The sequence below is a fragment of the Chaetodon auriga genome, chromosome 2 (assembly GCF_051107435.1).
Source record: "Chaetodon auriga isolate fChaAug3 chromosome 2, fChaAug3.hap1, whole genome shotgun sequence".
NCBI lineage: Eukaryota > Metazoa > Chordata > Actinopteri > Chaetodontiformes > Chaetodontidae > Chaetodon > Chaetodon auriga.
The window spans coordinates 26,186,445-26,206,622 of NC_135075.1; the positions used below are offsets into that span (position 1 = coordinate 26,186,445).

A 20,178-nucleotide genomic window follows, 5' to 3' on the forward strand; every position below is an offset into this window, starting at 1 on the left:
TTGGAGAATGTAACATTCTGCCAAGTTGGCTGGACTGAAGGAGGATTAACCCACATTTTCCATACTTGCCTGTGTGCTCTAAACTCTAATTTTGCTTTAGTTGCATTTTCTTCAGTGTTATTATGGAAAAATGTAATTCCCATTGTAACTGTTATGCTGTAATGTGGGCAGTGCCCTGTATGTGGATTTCTATGCATTAGTGACACAGACATCAACATGTATTTAGAGGAATTAACAAATAAAGACATAAAACAGAAATAATTCTCATACAGTCCAGGAATCTTAACATTTTTGTTGCTGGTAGACCACGACATCCACCAGCCTGTCACTTTTGGACTACAGGACTGCAGATGAAGGTTGGCTACGTAGCAGTTAAAAACCACAGACATTTACAAGCATGTGGCCAATCAGTGATTGGCATTTCTCCATTGAGGACAAATTTCTCTTAAATGTCTCTGCACACAGACACACAAACATGCAGACACTCTCCAGTCAGCCATGGTGGTGTAATGCAGTTAGTGTTTTTGTTGTGCTAGCTGTGCGGCTTAAAGATGGTGATATCAGTTGGTAATTTCAACACTTTCAACACTGTAATCTGAAATTGTAAATCTAAACCAATGCCATCTATAGTGAGGCTGAAAAACCATTGCTAAAACCCCTGTGTAGAGTATAATTGTGGTTTCTGTGGGGGTTTTTCAGCCAATATCTATATTTACGGCTAAATATTACATTTAACACTATCCTTTACGTGTGAAGCAGACTTGAACTGTGATTCCAAACACACTTTAATTAAAAAATTTTAGCTTTATTAAAATATCTTAAAAACATAGCCATGTCACTTACACATCTTCCTGTACACCACTGTCTTATTCACATCAGTAATAATTTCTAAGGTGGAAGGAAAGATTTAGGGACACAAGCAAGACATTTTAAAAGCAGACAAAATAAAAAGGAGTAACTTTCACATTACTATAGTTCATAGATACATTGTTCCCCAGTTCACTTCAACTGAAGTCTATAAATTAAAAACCAAAGTGAAGCTAAGTCACAAAATGCTTAAGAAAGCCTGCAGTTGGAGAAGCCTTTGCCCTTTAGGAAAGATATTTTGTAATGGAATAATTAAAAGGCAGAGGCAAAAACCCACAGTGTTGTATTCATTTCTAGTCATTTTCTGACAGAACACTCAGTGAGACAGTAATATGACATGTCATCAGTACTTAGATTGGAAAATATTTTACCCCAAAATATCTAAAAACAGTGTCTGTTTCTGTAAACTGACATTTTCAGTCACAGGTGATGGTATGTCAGACAAAACTTCTATTTTCAAAACTTTTATTATTTTTGCATGTTCGCCTCAAAGACAGCCTAAATCCCACAAACTCATTTTCTCTACAATTTTAGTCTGGAAATTTTAAAATGAAGCATGCAACAGCATTAATACACATAATCAAACAATGCACTTCAGTCATGTATTCTTGTAATGACATCTGTCCAAATGAAATTCCTGATGACCCACAATGAGAAAGATTTGACTTTGCAAGGCTAGATAAACGTGTGGCATGTTAGAAGCACCTGCTTGATATTTTACTTGAAGTATCCTAATACAGTTTGTTAATTTGAATGTAAAACCTCAAAGTGAGAGATTTTACACGAGGAAGAGGTCAACTTCGGCAAAAGCGGCAAGGATATCTTGAAGGTTGCCGTAATATTTTGTTATTTTGTTACCTACTTACAGTGACTTATAGCAACAATTAGGATTCATTCCACCAAGAGTGTGAAAACATCAGCCTGTTGTGTTTCAGATGAATTGGTACAGGAAGTTACAAGTAAGCCTGTTGGCTTGTGACTGCATGTTTGTTGGTTCAGTGTGGTTTGTGTAGTTTAACTCATCTAGGTAGTACAGCGTCAGGTCAAAATGAAACGATAAATTGGACTGTCATCGTAGAGGTGTTGACGCTTCTCCACTCATTCATAGGGTTACATCTGTTCTACTGGTGTTATGTCACCTGTAGAAGGGACATTCAGAAGACACCTTGTCTGTTGTGTCTTCTGAACAGGTGGCCTAAATCTTTGAGGGTATTTATCACTTACAATCCATTTGACCAGGCTTTCGTATGCTTCAAACAAAGTGCTTGTCAAATTTATTAACAACATCTCAAGCCCGCTTTCCAATTGCGGAATGGAAGGCTGTGCTGAACAATTTTTGTTCTGATAAATATTTGTGAACTTCTGAGTGTATCACCATAAATGCCTTTGAGGAGAGACTGTCTGAAATGGAGCTCACAGACCTTTCAGCCTGCCTTTTATTAGGGATATTCACTACCAGTAGAAACACTGATTTTTGACGTGGTGTGACAAACTACTTGGTTTGAATCATATTGAGGGATTCACACCCTTCTCAGGTGGTTTTGCACCAATTCATGTGAGTGAGGCTCTTTCATGTGTGACTTCCTGTAGACGTTTAAATGCCTGGTACTCTCCTCCAGTCGGTAGAACTGAGGAAGACCAGAGTAGAGAAATTCCTTCAATTCTACACCTTCAGTCCAGTGAGTGGTTTCATTTCAACCTGACAATGTCACAAGCTGTTTGTAGGTTTGCTGAAGTAAAAACATTGGCAACTTTACCCCCACCACGGGACCAACACCCCAAAATCCAGAACTTCACGGTTCCCCCCCAGCGCTCTGTTGTGGGAAAACTGCTCCATTAGCAACAAAGGGGCTACAGTAAATTTTCTACCTCCTCAGCGGTACCGTCCGACAGGCAGTACCTTCATACAGGTGAAGCTGTCTGGATACTTAGACAGCACCACTGGGTTGCCGTCCAAACGGACCTCACTGAGACTTGGTCGTAGGTAGTAGGTGTCATTGGACCTGCAGAAGGTGTTGATGCTGACCTCAGTGATGTTGTTGTTCTGAAGGAAATGGAAACAATGTTGAGAATGTATCAGAGTAAATAAAATCTTAGCTCATAGTCAAAATCCTCTCGATATGGGACTATAAAGTATTGGTTATAATCTCATTTTGTAAGTTCTAGCAAAAAGTTGAATGAATGAATGTTATTTATTTTAAATAATACATCTAGAACACAGCAACTTTTACAACAATTAGGGGATGTAAGTTGTTTCTAAATTAAATGTATTTGTGTATATTTTGTCAGTCAAAGATACAAACCTGTAGATGTAAGATTCGAACGCTGTCAGGGATGTGTGGAACAGCCTCCAGCTGGTTATCTGCCAGGAACAGGTTTGCCAGCTTGCTCATTTTCTGTTGGGGAAACAAATTTTCAGTTCAGTTATTGTTAGTTGTCCTTTCACTTTGTGGAAAGTGAAGGTGTACTCACAAACATATGCAACAAACTTGACTGTAAACGAGACATGCTTCGGCAATAGCAAAGTTGTGAGTTATATGGATCTGTTGACGTTTTGCAAAATATGCTTTTTTGTTCTCTTTTTGTGAGTGAGGTGAAAATATTGACGTCAATCTTATGTCTCTCCATTAAGGACAAAGCTGGAGTCCGAATGTGGTTAGCTTAGCATAAATAATCCATGGACAAACAGGAGTTAGGAGCTGAAACTATTTGAACAACAGCAAGGTATAGTGACTGTGTGTAGCTTCCATACCTGACAGGTGAGGTTGGATACGTTCTATAATATTTGTGCAAAGAAGAGCTTCATAATGATGTGTACCTTGAAAGCATTAGCTTTGACACCCCTGGTTTTAAGGAGGTTGTTGTTGGCATTAAAGGATGTGAGTTTAGCAGGGAGCATAGGAAGTTTGACCAGTCTGTTCTCCGCCAAAGACAATTCCTCCAGCAGAGTTAGCTTAGAAAACGCCCCATCTTCAATCTCTGAGATCAGGTTCCCTGTCAGGTCGATCCTCTTCAGAGTCACTGTTGGTAGATGAAAAAATATATATTTTATGACAATTTTAGCCATTTTGGACATCTCACTTTCTGTTCCTGTTGTTGCCACCATGTTCACATTACATTAGATTTGAGTTTGTTGTTAATTTAGATGACGATGTGAAGCTACATAGACCAGTGTCATTTTGTGTCACGTGCAATGAGTCTGCACAGCAAAAATTAAATATGAACACTGAATTTCTCAATGGGGCTGAGTAATTATGATGTCACTCAACTTTAAACAGTCAGCAAAAGCTGATATCTATGGTGTATTTATCACATTTAATTCTTTTGTTAGATCTCACCGCACATTTTCCATAATGCAGTTCAATGGTGCCTTTTCACTATCCCCTTCCTGCCTGGTAAACACAAGTTCAAAGTGTTTATTTGTCCCCGAGGGGCATTTGGTTGGTTTGGTACAAGGGCATTCTCTAGATAATAAAGCACAATCTACATTTTCTTAAAATTTCATCTGGATTTCAATCAAGAATTATCAAATGCCTCATGCCATATGACAAAACATTCACCTCCGGCTTTAAATCTTTTACAGCTGGCCAGACAAACTCAGTTGAGAAATCAACAGGTTGTGTTAGAGACAGTTTTCAGACTTACCAACATCAGCAAAGTCTTTGGTGCTGATCTTTTTGATCTTGTTGAAGCGAGCATACAGGTAGGCCGTCTCTTTAGGCAGGGTGGGGACAGTGGTCATGTCTGGACTGACCTCCTCACAGTACACTGAACCAGTCAGACACACGCACAGCAGGCAGGTTGGCAGGTCTGCAACACAGAGGAATCAAACGAACAACAAGCCATCGTCAGAATAACTTGTATATCTTGTTTGTTGTTTTAGTTTGAAAAATGACTTAAACAATAAATTAATGGTCAAAATAGTTGTCAATGAATTTTCCATTGATTGAATAATCGATTAGTTGGCTCATCAGCTCTAATCTGTCCTCTTTCATATTGCACTACAGAATACCTGAACCAAACCGTTCAGTCAGACCCACATTTTTTTTTTTTTAACTTTGTAGTTTGAAAGACTTTTATGGCACAGAATAAAAATATGATGAATAGCAGCCATCTTCCAACCTTCTTTATCTTCACAACTGTAACTCTGTTTATGTCATCAGACATGTCTCAGATCCTTTGCTTAGCTACTCCTTGCTGTTCCACGTTCCCAGTCGAAGTCCAACAGTAACCAAGCGTTTTACGGTGCGTCTCCCAAACTGTGGAACAGTCAGTCCCTCACTGTCAGGTCTTTAACACCTATCACCACAAGTCTTGGCTAAAGACTTTTTACAATTACCTTTCCGTCCCCTTAATTTTTAATATACCTTTACAAGTGGTTCAATTTAGTTTCTTACAGTTATTTACCTATTTATTTTTTATTTAATTTGATTGCAGTTCTCTTTTTAAAGCACTTTGGTCACACTATAAATTTGACTTGACTATAACCAGGATGGTTAACTTCAAAGTTTTCACACAAGTCAGCAACACTATTCTGATGTACATGAGTTCCCCAAAACCTATAAACATGGATTGTGAGATAGACATTATGAACCACACTTAAGACACAACTAGCTGAACTATTGTAACGGCTGTTTGCCAGTATGTACGCTTGAGTTCGACTCAACATTAAGTTGAGTTATTCGTTTTTTCTCTGAATGTGACTTTCAAATCATGAACAGATTGAGTCAAAGCAACTCAAAACAATCAGTAAGCAGTTTTACACTGCCCCTATAATTTATATTTAATTTGATTTGATTGTGTGTATGACCATGTTGACATGAGGTGAACAGATCTATCTCTTACCAGAGGTGTCTCCTCCTTCTGACATTGGGCTGTCATCAGGTTCATCAGCAAGAGGCAGCGCCCTCTGCAGGAAAAACAAGGCTTGTTCATACACCGGCCAGCTCATTGACCAAGGCAAAACATTGGCACTGCCTGCATTAGGGTATCCGTTTTGGAAATATACTAACACACTGAGCTGTGCCACATTTTGGGTAGACAAACAAAACAAAACATACAAATATCTGTTTGCTGTCTTTAGCATAAAAGAGGTACCTTTACTTTGGAGGTACAAAATTAATTGTTTTTCCATCCAGTGCAACTAAACAAGTTGATAGGTAATTAATTAATCGTGAACAGTGTGCGTGGCACCTGAATGTGTGATGTTAGACTGTGTTGGGTCTAATAAATTAATTGGGCATCCAGATCATAAACACTACAACTACAATGCTATGTTTAAAAAAAACAAGTCTGTGTTGGTGGGGGTGTGTTGTTGAAATAGGTGGTGAGAAGATGAAATATGGTCCACAAAGTCCAGTTTCAGTTACAGAGGTGTAAATTTTCAACACCAAAACGCTCAATAGCAGTTTATAATATGTGAACCACATTTCAGCTCTGCCAAGTTATCATGACGGTCATCACTTTATCCACTTTTTCCACAATGTCCAGGTGAACACTGTTCACCTTAGTCGTCTACCAAGAATGCGTGTTTGTATTTATTTCATTGTTACTATTGTAACTTTCTGCAAAAGTTTTGTCAGGTTCAATGTCTTTGCTACAATGCTTTGGCCAGAGCCTCTGCATCTGGCCCCCACTGTGCCAGCACAGTAGTCTGAACACAGACTCTGTTCAGTGCCCTCATTATCAACAATCTGACATTGATTCGCAGGATATATTTGCTGTCAAATTGTTCTTTAGTATATATAGTATAGTCCACAGCCGGCTTCTGGTTGACAACTGGCCACAGCCTGAACTGCTGCACAGTGTGCACAATTGTAGTTATTGGTGAGCTGCGGTGTTGAAGAAATTAGTTCTTTTTTATGTCGTGATAATGAAGTTTTCATTCCCATTGTTGTCCTGAGTTGCTTCCTCGGATGTCTGACGTTGTTCTTTCTGATATTCAGCAGTTTTTGATAAGTAACCACACCTTCTCAGTACATCTTTTTACAAGTGTCTTTGTACTCACAGTGACCCATGACCAGCCTTTGTAAAGTGAAGCTTGTGTAATACTGTAGTGATGTCATGTTGGAGCCAATGAGAATCAGATTGGTTTCACGGTTTTGTGTATTAGCCCCTGACCCCAGAAGCCTTTAGATCCTTTGAGGCTCTGATAACTTTCATCCTTCAACCTGAGGGGTTTTGGGTATGGGGACGGTTCCTGCCATATTCAGGTCTTTGAACTGTAGTGGCTGGGTAACAGATCACCAATGAGCCGTTTGCCACTGAAGCTCATGAATCTGAAGGTATATCTGGAAGGTTGCAGCCAAAAAGCATCATCTAAACATTCAACCAATCTAGCTAATGTGCTAACAGTAAAGTAACTGTTAATGAAGGTTGGAATCCTACACCGCTACTGGTTTAATGGTTGTTTAATTTGTCCTCCATCATTGGGGCCTGGGTTCGGTCTCCTTGAGTTGCCGTATCCAAAGTGTCCCTGAGCAAAATACGGACCCTGCTGCTGGGTCTCTGAACTAATTGGCTGGCCCTCAAACAAATCAAATGAAGGAAACAGAATTTTCCACAATGTGGATTATAAATTTAGCCTAAATGAAGCTTGTGGTTAATTGAAGCAGCGGTAAAGGGTATGAGGCTTATCCCTGAAGGGTCTGGCACTGACAGAGTGTTTGTATGAAAAACAGCTGGTCACAAATGAAGTTTTTACTCATTACAGCTGAAGTTACATTTCAGAGCTATATTCACTCACACTTATTTCTTTCCCCTCATCCCTCGAGCTGTTTCTGGATATTTCACCTCCTGCAAGTGTTTCCGAAGGGCAAACCAGACCAGACTTTGGTTTTGGTTTGTTCAAATTTTTCTTGAAGAGGTTAGTGTGGTTAGATGAGGGCTAGTGTGGTCGCTTCAGGGTTTGGTTTGTCTGGTGGAAGATTAAGTTAGACTGTGTGTGTGTGTGTGTGTGTGTGTGTGTGTGTGTGTGTGTGTGTGTGTGTGTGAGCTGAATGAATTATTATCTCTGAGGAGGACAGTGAAGTCAAGTGCTGACAGTTTCTGTTGTTAGCAAGTTGGAGAAAACTCAATTAAATTAAACCATGAAGTGGATTATTAGATTTTAGAATAATCTGATTATTGATTTTGAATATTGCCAACTATTAAGCATTACCTAATCACCTCTGGGGATTACTACAGTCTTATGTTCTATGTTACCCCTTATCCCTTTTTTCATTTGTTTTAATCATCAAATCTTTGAAAATTTCTGTTATAAGAGAGATCTGTCTGGCTGTGTGTTTCTGTGCTCATATTTACTGCAGCATAAGCAGTTTTTTTTGTTTTAATTTAATTCTGTTCACAAGATTTAATATTTGTATTTGTTTTTAGAAATGTATCTTAATCATTTCAACAAATCACATTGAATTACTATGTAACAGTGGTAATCACAAGTGTAAGGATTGTCTTCTGAAGTCATGCTGCAATTGAACGGCAAAAACTAACTAATGATCAAAACACTTTACTTGCTGACATTGGACTACTTGCAGAAAAATGCATTAAAAGCTGGAGCAAATCAGTAAGTTGGCACAGAAGCATGATGTAATTGATAAAGTTCCTACCCTAGCCCTCCTTGATTTCAAATGGTCGCTGATGTATCCGTTCCACTCCCTGCCAGGTAGAGATCCTGGTATCAGCTGTGAGTCATGGTCAGACCCCCTGGCTGAGGCTGCTACCAGCAAAGGCACCAGCATACAGGTGAATAAGAGAGCCTTCATGCTGTCCAAAGCAGTGTGATGCCGACACACCAACTCGCCTTAAAGCCTGAGTTTGGGTCAGCAGCTGCTCTCTGCTACAAGCCCCTGTTGGGATGTGTCAAATGACTGTATTTAAAGGCTGAACCAGTAGCTTCCAGCAGACTCTTAAAGCAGAGTTTATAGAGCAGAGCACTTAACCCTTCCCTGACCACCCACCAGTGAGAGAGCGAGAGAGAGACAGAGACACAGACAGGATGTACAGAAAGAGGCAGACACACCAAGAACAGGCACATATGGAAAAAGACAAAGAGTCAACAAGAGAATAAAGCATCAGTGTTTTCTGTTAAATGTCTCTTAAATGTGTACAGAAAAAAATACGCACGGCAAAAACTGCAGAGAAAGCAGGAAAATTGAAAGTTGACAACCACAGTGTGAGTGTGTTTTGTCAGGAGGAATGTCTGTGGTCTCTGCCCGGCCACTCAGTAATGACTCGTAATAACCAACCTATCTTTCATTAGGCTGGATGAGTGGGATTTTTTTCTGCACTGGCTCTGTTTTTCTCTCAGCCGCTGGTCAGACAACACATTTAGCAGCCGTTACACAGACAGTGATTATAGGCTAAAATTTATGTGATTACTTTGGACTGACCAATAGTCGAATCTGCTTCGCTTTCTGGACGACTCCTCTCGGAGTGACTTAGGTTTCAGGTTAGGGTTTATGTTACTCAGTGCTTTCACCTCCTTTTAATTTTCAACCAATGAAGATTGATCTGGAAAAGCAATGGTTTCTTAGCTAAAATCAGGACAGTGCGATGTGAAAACACAGTTATATAGTGCAGGAATGGAAAGAGCACTAGAATATTGTACTCAGGTGAAAGTACTGTTACTTTAAAGATATTTTACTTAAGTAAAGATAAAATTACTTGTGTGAAAGTAAAAAATAGGTCAATTAAAATGTACTCTGAGTAAACATTACTGCATTACATATGTCTTATGATGATGTATGATCCTGCTGTTATACTAAACTATACTAAATACCCATCTTTAGGCTACAAAAGAAATTGCATTAAATGTCAACATACACACTAGAGGAACAAGCAATAATAAATTCCTTCTCTATAGACTGCACTTCACAGCCTGTGCAGACAAGTGATTACTAATTACCAGCTGTGGCAGTGTGGCTGGTATTTGTTTTCACCTGCGGGAACTACAACAAAAGCAGTTTTGTGTACTTTGCCAGTTGTTTATATGTCTGTTTGTGAACAGATTTTGTCAACGCGATAGCAACCGTGAAAGGTGCAGTCACGAAACTTCACAGGTGTGTAGCTGAGATCAAAATGAAGGCCAAGTTTGAAGATGGGTGTGATCCAGGCAAGGGTGCCCAAAGTAGGAGCTGGAAAGTAAGGAAAGGGTCATTGCCCCCTCCCTCTGATTTACGCCCCTGGTCCACATTCATTTTAAATTGCATATCACTGTATCCCAGCTTCAGTCATTCTCGTCCACGCTAAGACATTAGGTACAACTACAGACCATCTCCTGATGGGATCACATCAGCTGCGACCTCAAATTGGTGTGCATCATGCAACGGAACACAGAAGTGAATTTGGCGGAATAGGTGAACTGCGCCACATACACTAAACCACATATTAAAGCAAAGGAAAGACTGCATGGCTTTATATAACCAGTCCACTCAGGCTCTCTGTCACACTTTAACAAGTTCCCTCAGCATTTTAGCATTTAACATATTAGCCACACCCAGCATGCACCTGTTGGTCACACAACATTGTGGGGGAGTTTTATTATTTATGATTTAAGTCACTTAGCATGCTCCAGTGTTCAATTAAGGTAGATGTAACTGTTTTTAACTATGCCAAGGTAGTGTAATGCTAATTTTAACCCACAATGATGTCAACCTTAATTGTAGTGCATTTTTGTTCACTCAATGCTAGCTGTGACACGGATACGACAGCTGTTGCACACCTCTCAAAGCCCATGTTTGTTTTTGTTGAGTGTGGGCTGAGAGCAGAGTGTCTCCTTGCTGGGCTTGGAGCTCTCTGGAGCTCTGCACTCCCATGTCTGCAGACTCACACCTGCAGCTTCTTCTCTGCTACAGCTGCTGATTCAGCTTCTTTCCTTTATTCCATTCTCACAAGGCTTATTTTTTTTCGCATGACTTTTGTTTTTCTCTGTAATGGATACAACTTGAAATGTGGAGAAGTACAGTACTTGTTATAACAATGTTCTTAAGTAGAAGTAAAATTATGGATTTTTGAAAAACTCAAAAATGTACAAGTATGCAAATGTCCCCCTGATGTTGTTACAGGAACGAAAGTAAATTACATTATTTGCTTCCTCTCCTGCTAAAGTGCAAAGATTGTGTGGTACTGGACAAGTTTTCTTCAAGTGATCTAATTTGCACAGTAGCATGGCTCCTATAGATCAGAATAAAGCCTTGTAAACTTTTTTTTCAGTTCATGGTTAGAACAGTTAGAGGTTCTTGAAGAAGTGCTAGGGCTCCTGTAAGAGGTTCAGGTGGGCATCAAGGAGGTTGTATTGTTGTGTTTCTTGGAGTCCTTTAGTTGTTTCTAGCGGAATTTGACAGAGTTCTAGGGTACTTCATGAGGTTGTGATGACCACTGAGTAGGTTTTAGGGGGCCTTAAAGAGGTTGTTGTGGTTCCTAAGGACGTTTAAGTAGGCCTTTTGAAAATTTTAGGGTTTGCTTTATGTGGTTGAACAGGTTTGGAAGTGACGTGTTAGACAGCATTCTCCATCAACACCATCATCAAAACACCGAATGAGGGAATTTGTTTGGGGGGAAAAAATGTCATCCCCCTAGTAGCTTCTGAGAATCTGTAGACAAGGAGCACTGATGTTGCTGTGGTTGCACATAATAATGTCACAACATAATGTTCAGGAGCCAGTTCCATTCTGTAGTTGTAGTAGTAGTGGAAGTTGTGTATGAAGTATGTGAACAGGTACTATGCACAGATTAAGTGTCTTCAATCACCTTGCCATTATCTTGTGCATTTATGTTTGAGTTTTCTATTGACGTGACATGGCTGTTGAAGCTTTCAGGATTGTAGACATAGACTTTCATTGTATGTGTATCTTTGTTTTCAATGTCCTCTTTGAATGAAAGTGTTATGTCTGGAACACAGTCTAAATCTGTGCTTCTGACAGAAAGTGTTCTATCTAAACCAACTGGAGAGACTGTTCGTGAGACTGGAGCCAGAACAGTCCCTCCAGCAGCAGAATTTGGTTTCCTTATTACTTCCTTCCTGACGTTGAGGTGTTTTGAATGAAAATGTTGTTCAAAAGTTCAGATGCTTCTCATCTTTCAATCTTTCCTTTCTGCATTCTCATGTCTAAAATTCATTTGGTTGTCTCACATAACTTCACAGGTAAAGCAGTGCACCAACAGTGCCATGTCTTGTCCAGTCTTTCTATAGATTTTAATTGGTAGAATGGTTGATAAACTGTGAAGTAGTGACATACAGAATTTACCATTGTCAACGTTCTCTGAATCAGTCATGAATTTGACCTCTTCCAGGCTTGTTACTGATGGCAGGAATACTGATCAATGACAGTCTTATTGAAAATGTGTCTTTTGGCATTTTTTGGGTCTGGGGTGGGGAGGGTACAGTATAACATGCAACAAAGGTCCCTGGCTTGAATCGAACAGGGGTCATTGCAGATATCTGGCATATTCTGTAACCATTCAGCTACCATGCTGATTTCCATTTTTTATCTTGACTATTGATTATTGCCATTTCTTTGCCTACTTCACATCGTGATCAGCCAGTTGTGCCGGGGTGAGAAAAGATTTTGAGTTCTGAGTGAGTTTGAACTTTTCATGTGAACAGCAGAGTGCAAGGCTATAAATGCCCTCTAGGAGAGATTGTCTGAAAATGTGCACTTTTACATCCATTTTTGAACAATATTGTGGCTCCCCCTCTTTATGGCGACCGTTTTTTCGCTTTGCCTTCCAATGTTGCCTTTTGGAACATCTATAAAGAGTTTGATTTCCAGCAACACGTTACAAACTTGTTCTGTTTGAGGATAACCGAACCCCTATGGTAGCCCAGATGTTCTTCTCTCCAGCAACATCTTCCAGCTATTCGTGAGGGATTCTGAGGTGCTCCCAGACCAGCTGGGATATATAGTCCCTTCAACATCTTCTGGGTCTAGCCCGTGGTCTCCTCCCAGTTGTACATGTCCAGAAAACATCCAGAAGGAGACGTCTAGGAGGCATGCTTATCAGATCCCCAAACCTTTGGTGCATACAGCTGCAGATTGCAGTGAAGTGTGAAGCGGCTGAGATGAGAATTGGCACAAAGTTTGAGGTTATGGCACTCTCCTGTAAAACAGTGAATTGGCCCCTGTTAGACTGAGAGTGAGTTGCTGCCCTAAGTGAAGGAGTTCAAGTATCTTAAGAGCATGTACAGTAAATTAGCTACTTCTAAAATACGCTAGTTTGGCAGACAGTAAAACTTGACTTTATTGGTTGATGATCAGAATGAAAATGCTCCTAAAGATGATAGAGAAAGGTGAACAGGTTCTCTGCAGTCTGAGTGAACTCTAACCAAAACAATGATTCTTGGAAGATATTGTGCAAAAATTCTGGACAAGTCATATCTTAGTTTTTCATCTCTTTAATCAATACATCTCTATGGTTTAATATGTATCAGATCTCTATAGCCTCGCTTTTCGAAAGAGTTATGAAGTGCTGTACCAGCAATAACACACCAATAAATAACTGCTAATATCATAAACACAAAAAAATGCCAGAAATGAATTAAAAACAGAATTACTGGAAAATGGCAAAAAAAAAAAAAAAAAAATATGGGAGAAATTTCCAAAGCAGAAAGGCCAAGAGATTCTCAGTAATAAAAAGAAGAGACTCTCTTCACTCAGTCTATTCAACAGCTGCTGAGGTCCAGCTGCTCTTGGGTTGATTTCAACCTTGGTTGTCAAACCAGAGAGATGTTGGGCTTCCCCAGAGTAGTTCTGAAGAATTTGCTTTTTTTTTTTTTTTTTTTTTTTTGGTGTTGTCCCTTGACATTGTGAAACGAAAGAAAGAAAGGGGGAAAAAAAAAAACGAAGAGACAGTACTTCTCTATAAACAAGCAATGCAAGAGAGCAAAGACTGAAGTTTAACTGCAAAACAGTTAAATAGAAAACATGTGACTATTTCAGTGTTCAAGAGGAGAGGAAAAAGAAGGGGGCCCAGATATAAACATCCAAGGAACATGAGCCCAGACTGTTACAGGTGTGTTAGCAATTATGAACACCTTTAAACTTTTACGACTCTGGGAAGAGGGCCAACAACTGGAGAATGTTTTTACTGTCACTAATTTTCTATACCAGAGTTTGGGCTGTCAGGGTGGTTTCAATAGTACTCCACTCCACAATAAAGTAAGTCAATGAGGAAAGCCACCCACAACAACATACTAAGCACACATTATTGCTCTCATGTTAACACACTCAGTGTGTTTGTGAACATGAGCAAATCTTTTTTTAAAGATTGGAACTTGCATTGTTGTACCAAGACAGAAATCGAAATACTATGACCAACTGTCAGCACCATCTGGTCCAGACTGGACTGAACTTGGTCTAACTTGGTCCAGTCACTTGAGATACCCAAATCATAAATACAAATTGCCACCAAATTGTAATGTTTGTGCTCTCCTCAAAGATGCCCCATGGAGTTCTCTTGCAAACAAAGAAAGTTATGTTTACATTCAGTGTTTCTCTCCAGAGCACATTGTGTGTATCCTTAAGGTCTAACAAACATGTTGAATGCATTTCCGTCCTCATAAAAGATTTGCAAAGCTGATTTCCTGAATATTTTTAGTTCTGTGTTGTTTACATTTATGTTTACTAGCTTGCAGTCTTCTCTTTCACTGCCTTTGTTCATTCATTACTGTGTTTCTTTACGGGTTACCCCCGGCAACTGTCAATCAGAGGAATAGCATTAAACTGGTGGAAGGCATGTGTATCCTTTTGCCCTCTTGCATGCGTGTCCTTGAAACTAAAAAAATAGGGACCCGCTCATAAAAACATTGTGCAGCACCAGTAATGCTCTCAAGGAAACATTGTCCCAAAGTGTTTTCTGTTAATCCCCTTTTTACAGCTATCACACCCATTCAGAGTAAGTACTACAAAGACTCTTTAGCCTTTAGATGTGGTCCAATGCCATGCCGTAAAAGCTATTTCGTTTGAAGCATAATGACACTTAACAGTTATAATCGTTAAGATTCCTGTCCTTGTTGATTCAAGTTCATCATTCCTTGTGCAGCTACTTACTGCAACCTACCTAACATAGCGGATGATTTCTGATTTCATGCTGCACGTAGCTTGGGTTCAGAATCTGTAAATAGCCATAATCTAATTAATTGACAAGCATTATTCTTTTTGATACCTATATTATATTTGTGCTGTAGTCCAGTGAAAAGAAAGACATGAGAGAATTGTCATATCTTTGGTGCAAGAGCAGAGGGAGCAGCTCATTTTGTCTAACATCAAAGTACTTTATCACATCCGTGTTTCTGGTATCCTATTTTTTAGGTTTGTACAGCATGAAACACTCTTTCTCTCCTTTGACCCTTGGTCTAGATAACAAAAACTCATCAGGAAAAAATGATACCGTAAAAATATTCCTTCTGTTGCAAAGTAGGTTTGAGTGAATACTATTTTTCAGCAGACTGGTAAAACCAGTTAACTTGTGTTGTCACAATCCTTGAGGTTTCCTGCTCCAAACCCACTACTTTTCTCCCATGTAAACACAATCATTTTAATGGTAAACTTTTTTCTGGCCTATTTCTTCTGACAGCTGCGGTTGATGTGACGTTGAGCTGAGTTTTAGGGTGACAGGTGTAAGCGAGCAGTACTTAACGTCAGACTGAAGCCAGCCTAGACAAAACAACATACGTCAGTGAATTTACTCCACACAGTCGCCCATTTGACTGTAGAATAGCTTTCGACACAGTGGACCACCTGGCTAGGCATTAAACAGCCTTAGTCTGCATGGGTCTGGCTGACAACTGACATGATGTATTAACCCACCGCTGAGAGCTGTGTGTTTTGGTGTTCTGACATAGCCACCCGCTAGGTCTAAGCTGCCGCCAGCAGCTGCAGACCTAACAGTGAGGGTTTTTTTTTTATTTCAGTTCAGACTCCTTATGCAATAAGTGTTGCATGTTTTTCAAATTAAATAGTTGACACAAAACTACTACTTTCGATTCCCTCATTAGCCTCCGCATGAAACTAAACAGACAAATCAAACTGACCTGCAGAAAATTATTGCCCAATGTGCACTTCTCCAGAGCTTTTTAGCCTCTTGTAGGTTTGACTTTGCACAACTTTTACTGTATGGTCTCAGTCCTCAGGCTCTGTCCTTGGGACCCAGACCTTTCAGGCCCCTGAGCCAGTGTCTGGTACAGTAATTCATCCACGACTCATAAATGATTACATTTTAATGGTATTAATGTGATACAGTAGCATAAACCGTCAGAATACCAGTTTTCTTGTGTTGACAAAATTACCAAATAGGCAATGGAAGTACTTTTGCCAGAAACAGATGGTTTTGGGATTACTGTTCTTAGACCGTTGTCAACAATCCAGTTTCTACTAATATACAGTACCAGTACAGCTGTCTCATTTGATTGAAACTTTTTACCTGTTTATGCCTGTCCTCCCACATGTACACTGTGTACGCACAGCACCAAAGTACCACACAGACAGGAAATTTCAAGGTCTGGAAAAATACCAAACTGTGGGATCGCTGCTTGAGCTGGTCATTGTGGCGCCACAAAAATAGGGCATTTAAACTTTGAGCCAGTTCCAAATGTCTGACATTTAGTATTCATTTATCAGAAGTGGTCTTGGCTGAACATTCAGATATGGGACCTGTCCTCGACATGTCCTGTATATGACTTCCAGCAGTAAGCCTGGATGGACTGAAATGAAATGGACATAATCTGTACATTCATGTGATGTTGAGAGTTTGCTGGGACAGTGTTGAGAATAATATTTCAAATTTAAGACCCATTTAAACTCATTAGCTCAGTGTTTATATGACTGATGTTTTATCTTTAGCTTTTGTAGTGACATTATTTTTTCTATGTATGACAGCCGTCCCCTCAAATTCTCCACAGGTGAAGTTGTCCCAGCATCTGAGTTGGCTGTTAAGTGAAATCTGTACTTAGGTCTGTGTTAACAGGCCTATTGTTTTTTCCCTGTAATCTTTTGAAAGTAAACCCCTGTCTAGGAGAAGTATTCTGTCTTCCTATTTACTGTAGAAGTGAGTGTTTTTCCTCATGCCGTGCTTTGGTTCAAATACTGGCATTCAGCCTTGGAATTCAGTCCCAGAGGATCTGAGGACGACCTGATGGTTTAAACAGAATGACTGCAGCCTCCACAAGGAGACCACCACTTTGGGTTTAGAAACAACAGGTTAGTTTTTAACTTATACAACCTTTTTATTTTTCTCCAGAGCTTAGGAGTGAGAGACAAAGACTGTACTGTTTTTCTGCACAATTCAATGGCTTCTTCCACCCTTATATCCTTATTACACTGGATTTTCTGTCAGGAAGTGTTTTTGTAAAGGGAAAAGAGATGCTGTCTCTTGAGTATTTTTGACATCATACCTCATTAAAAATGAGCAGTATTCCCTTTCCTGTAGGCTATGTCACTAAGCTGGCTAATATAGCTGGTGTGACCTAAAACCCTATCTAAAATCGTAAGCACAACTATACTATAATCATTTTAAAAGCAGGAGAATCATAACTATAAATACAGTTTCTGTGTTCAGATGAAATTAAATCTATAAGACCAAAATTAATAGGTCTTTTTTAGTTGATTGTTCTGACAGCTTGTGTACTTGATATGTGTTGTATCAATGTGAAGCTGTATTGAAGAGTACTGTAGAGCTGCTGCTTGAAACTGCAGTATGCCCACTGTCTATGTATGGTTCCTGTTGTCTTAGCCAGATGCATGGCAGATGTTTGGGATACACAGGGAGGAAGGCCAGGATTTAAAGTTGCTGTTGCACATACAACTCTGTCATGCAACATAAGTTCCTGTAAGACATCTAATAAATTGCTGTTAAGTTTACACGAGTGTAGTTTCAGGAATTGATGGCAGACCTGGACTGAAACATGCTTTCAATTACCTCCCAATGAGTTTGATATGACATGGATGCCATGCCAGATTGTTGTCCCTGTTTGAATTTTGAAGAAAACCCACATACTGAGTTGAATGTGTACTCTTTCCTCTTTTGTTTATATTACACGCTCCGTTCAAGATATTTATTTGCCTTGAGGAATATTAGGGTTTTTTTTTTTTTTTTTAAATCATTTTTTTATTATGTCCAGGCCAGAGGGAGACCTTGCAGTCTCAGGGTAGAGAGTTCTGTTCTCCTCTGTTTTTTTCTTGGTTTGTTTGCCTCAGACTTCATCAAGAGCCATTACATTCAGCTGCTGTGAATTACACTGTATCTTTGGTTCATGTCATGTTTGGGACATCTCAGGGTCTGCTGTCTGTTTATAGCCCCTGACTGTTTACTGTAAAGAGCCCTTCATGTTGTCTAAGCCTGGAAGCTCTTATCTCAGCATGATGTTTACTGTCCGCTCTCTACTCTTAACAAAACACCAGAGCAACCAGGGAGGAAGGTCATCCAGTGTGTTCTGCAAGGGGAGAGTGGGATGGGTGGCCAGGTCTGTGTTGTTATTATTGTTCAAAGCACGGACAGAAAGAAGCATTTGGTTTGTAAACCTACAGGACCTTGAATTATTAGATACTGAAATCCAAAGGAGTCAGAATAAACTCATTGGCACTTGTTATCTTTTAAACGATTTTCCGGATTGTTGGGTAAATGCATGTAATGCTATTTATCTTTCAGGATCCCCAGAAGTGTTCAAAGCAGAACCAATGAGGTACAGTTTAGATTGGTAAATAAACTCTCACACGTCTTGTAAATATTATAGTTGAAGTAGTATAGTCCTAGTTGAATAAAATACCATAACAATCTATCAGCTTTTATGGAGTACTATGTCTTTCTACTCTATATGGTTTCATGTTGAGTAAAAGGTATTTTCTAATTGCTTTGGAGATCAGGGCTCATATTTATCAGTTGTCTCATACTAAGCAAATCAGTCTCAGAGTGCTGCATCTTTGGTCCTGCATTTAGGAAGACATTTTATCAAGCGTCTTATCCAGTGAAAGAACTGCTATCTTTTGTCATACGAAGGAGAACTCCAGTGGTGCCCTAACCTGTTCGTACAGTTAGAGCAATGTTAAGGTTTATGTATAAGAAATGTTGTAATTTCTGCATTTCACTCATTATAACGTCATAATAATGTCTACTTTTTGACTGAAAGTCAGTCAGTCAGTCAGTCAGTCAGTCAGTCAGTCAGAAACTGCTACTTTGAAGTAGTTTTTTCCTCCTAGTTTAACTTTCAGCATGATCCCTTGGAGGGGTTTGAAGACATTTCGTCAAAACGGGGTCAAAAGTAAGTAGTTAAAAGATTTCGTACAACTTAACCTGGTTATACTGTGTTTACAAAAGTCAAGACTTGTGCATTAAATTGAAATGTCACACCACATAGATCTACCACTATTTAATTTTGCTGAGTAACAGATTGATAACCAAGTGGCAAAACTAGCTAACTGAACTCACCCCGCCTAAATGCATGGATACATGAAAGAGCCAGCTACAGTGACACCCAGCCTAAGATGCCTGTTCTAACTGGAAAGCTAATACACAAGATATGTGTAGATATGTGATTACAAGTGTTAGACTCATTTTGTCAATTACATTAAGTTATTTGATTGGATTAATCAACAGCCTGAGACCTATCTAATACATGCACATAGTGGAACTGCCGCTATAGTATTTGACACTGATTTGTTTTACCACAAAGACATTCACAAGGTACAGAACTGAAACAAGTGATTTTTACATCCTCTATGTAGAGATTTTGGCAAATAAAACAAGTGCTTTTGTTCCTCCTGATCAAATCCTTTGTTTTATCACTGTCTTGGCGTTGTGTTGTGTCGGCAGTGTTAGTGTCTTGATGATGCTCTCTGTTGGTACTGGACAGGAGGCCGACCCTGATTAGACTGTCAACTGAGACATGACGTTTTGGACTAAACCAGCACGAGACATATGGAGTGTATTACTGGTTGACTAGGTTCCACTGTGCGGTGGTTTTGGATAGTTGTTCTCTGTTCTCTGATGACTACTGGATTTGTTATCCCAACATTCCTGGCATTTTCCTTCTCCCAGACAGAAACTGAGAAACAGTTAAACGTTGGCTCAAAAGTGATTCATGCTGAAATTAATTGTGTTGAAATACTAGACATCAGTCACAATCAAGCCCTTGGTTAGTTGTGTTTAAAGTTTTCACACAATGGTTCATTTGTCTTCAGGTTGTCTTTCCCAACTGAGCATTTACAGTACCATGCTTATCTTTGAGAAGATAAAGGCTTACTTAGAGCTAGAAGCTACTTTGTGTGACTTGGATCCTGCTGAGAGAGATGAAGAACAGAGGGAGCCTCAGAGTGAACATGT

The 20,178-nt window shown here is 39.5% G+C and overlaps 2 protein-coding genes across 3 annotated transcripts in view; one reads left to right on the forward strand and one right to left on the reverse strand.

The window, feature by feature from the left end:
* Positions 1–20,178, forward strand: part of cenpp (centromere protein P) — an 88,853-nt gene that overhangs the window by 10,529 nt on the left and 58,146 nt on the right. The window lies entirely within an intron of this gene.
* ogna (osteoglycin, paralog a) lies at positions 785–8,720 on the reverse strand. The gene is made up of 6 exons (XM_076743522.1): positions 8,472–8,720; positions 5,713–5,776; positions 4,513–4,677; positions 3,686–3,888; positions 3,171–3,263; positions 785–2,911 (listed from the first exon to the last, which is right to left on the reverse strand). Exons 1-6 carry the CDS (start codon positions 8,625–8,627, stop codon positions 2,741–2,743), a joined length of 852 nt encoding a protein of 283 aa, XP_076599637.1. The 5' UTR covers positions 8,628–8,720; the 3' UTR covers positions 785–2,740.

Coding starts and splice junctions, on each gene's coding strand:
- ogna (XM_076743522.1), bottom strand. CDS start 8,627: ATGAAGGCTCTCTTATTCACCTGTATGCTGGTGCCTTTGCTGGTAGCA. Junction 3,889..4,512: donor CAAAGACTTTGCTGATGTTG/GTAAGTCTGAAA, acceptor ATCTACCAACAG/TGACTCTGAAGAGGATCGAC. Junction 3,264..3,685: donor TCAAAGCTAATGCTTTCAAG/GTACACATCATT, acceptor TTTCCCCAACAG/AAAATGAGCAAGCTGGCAAA.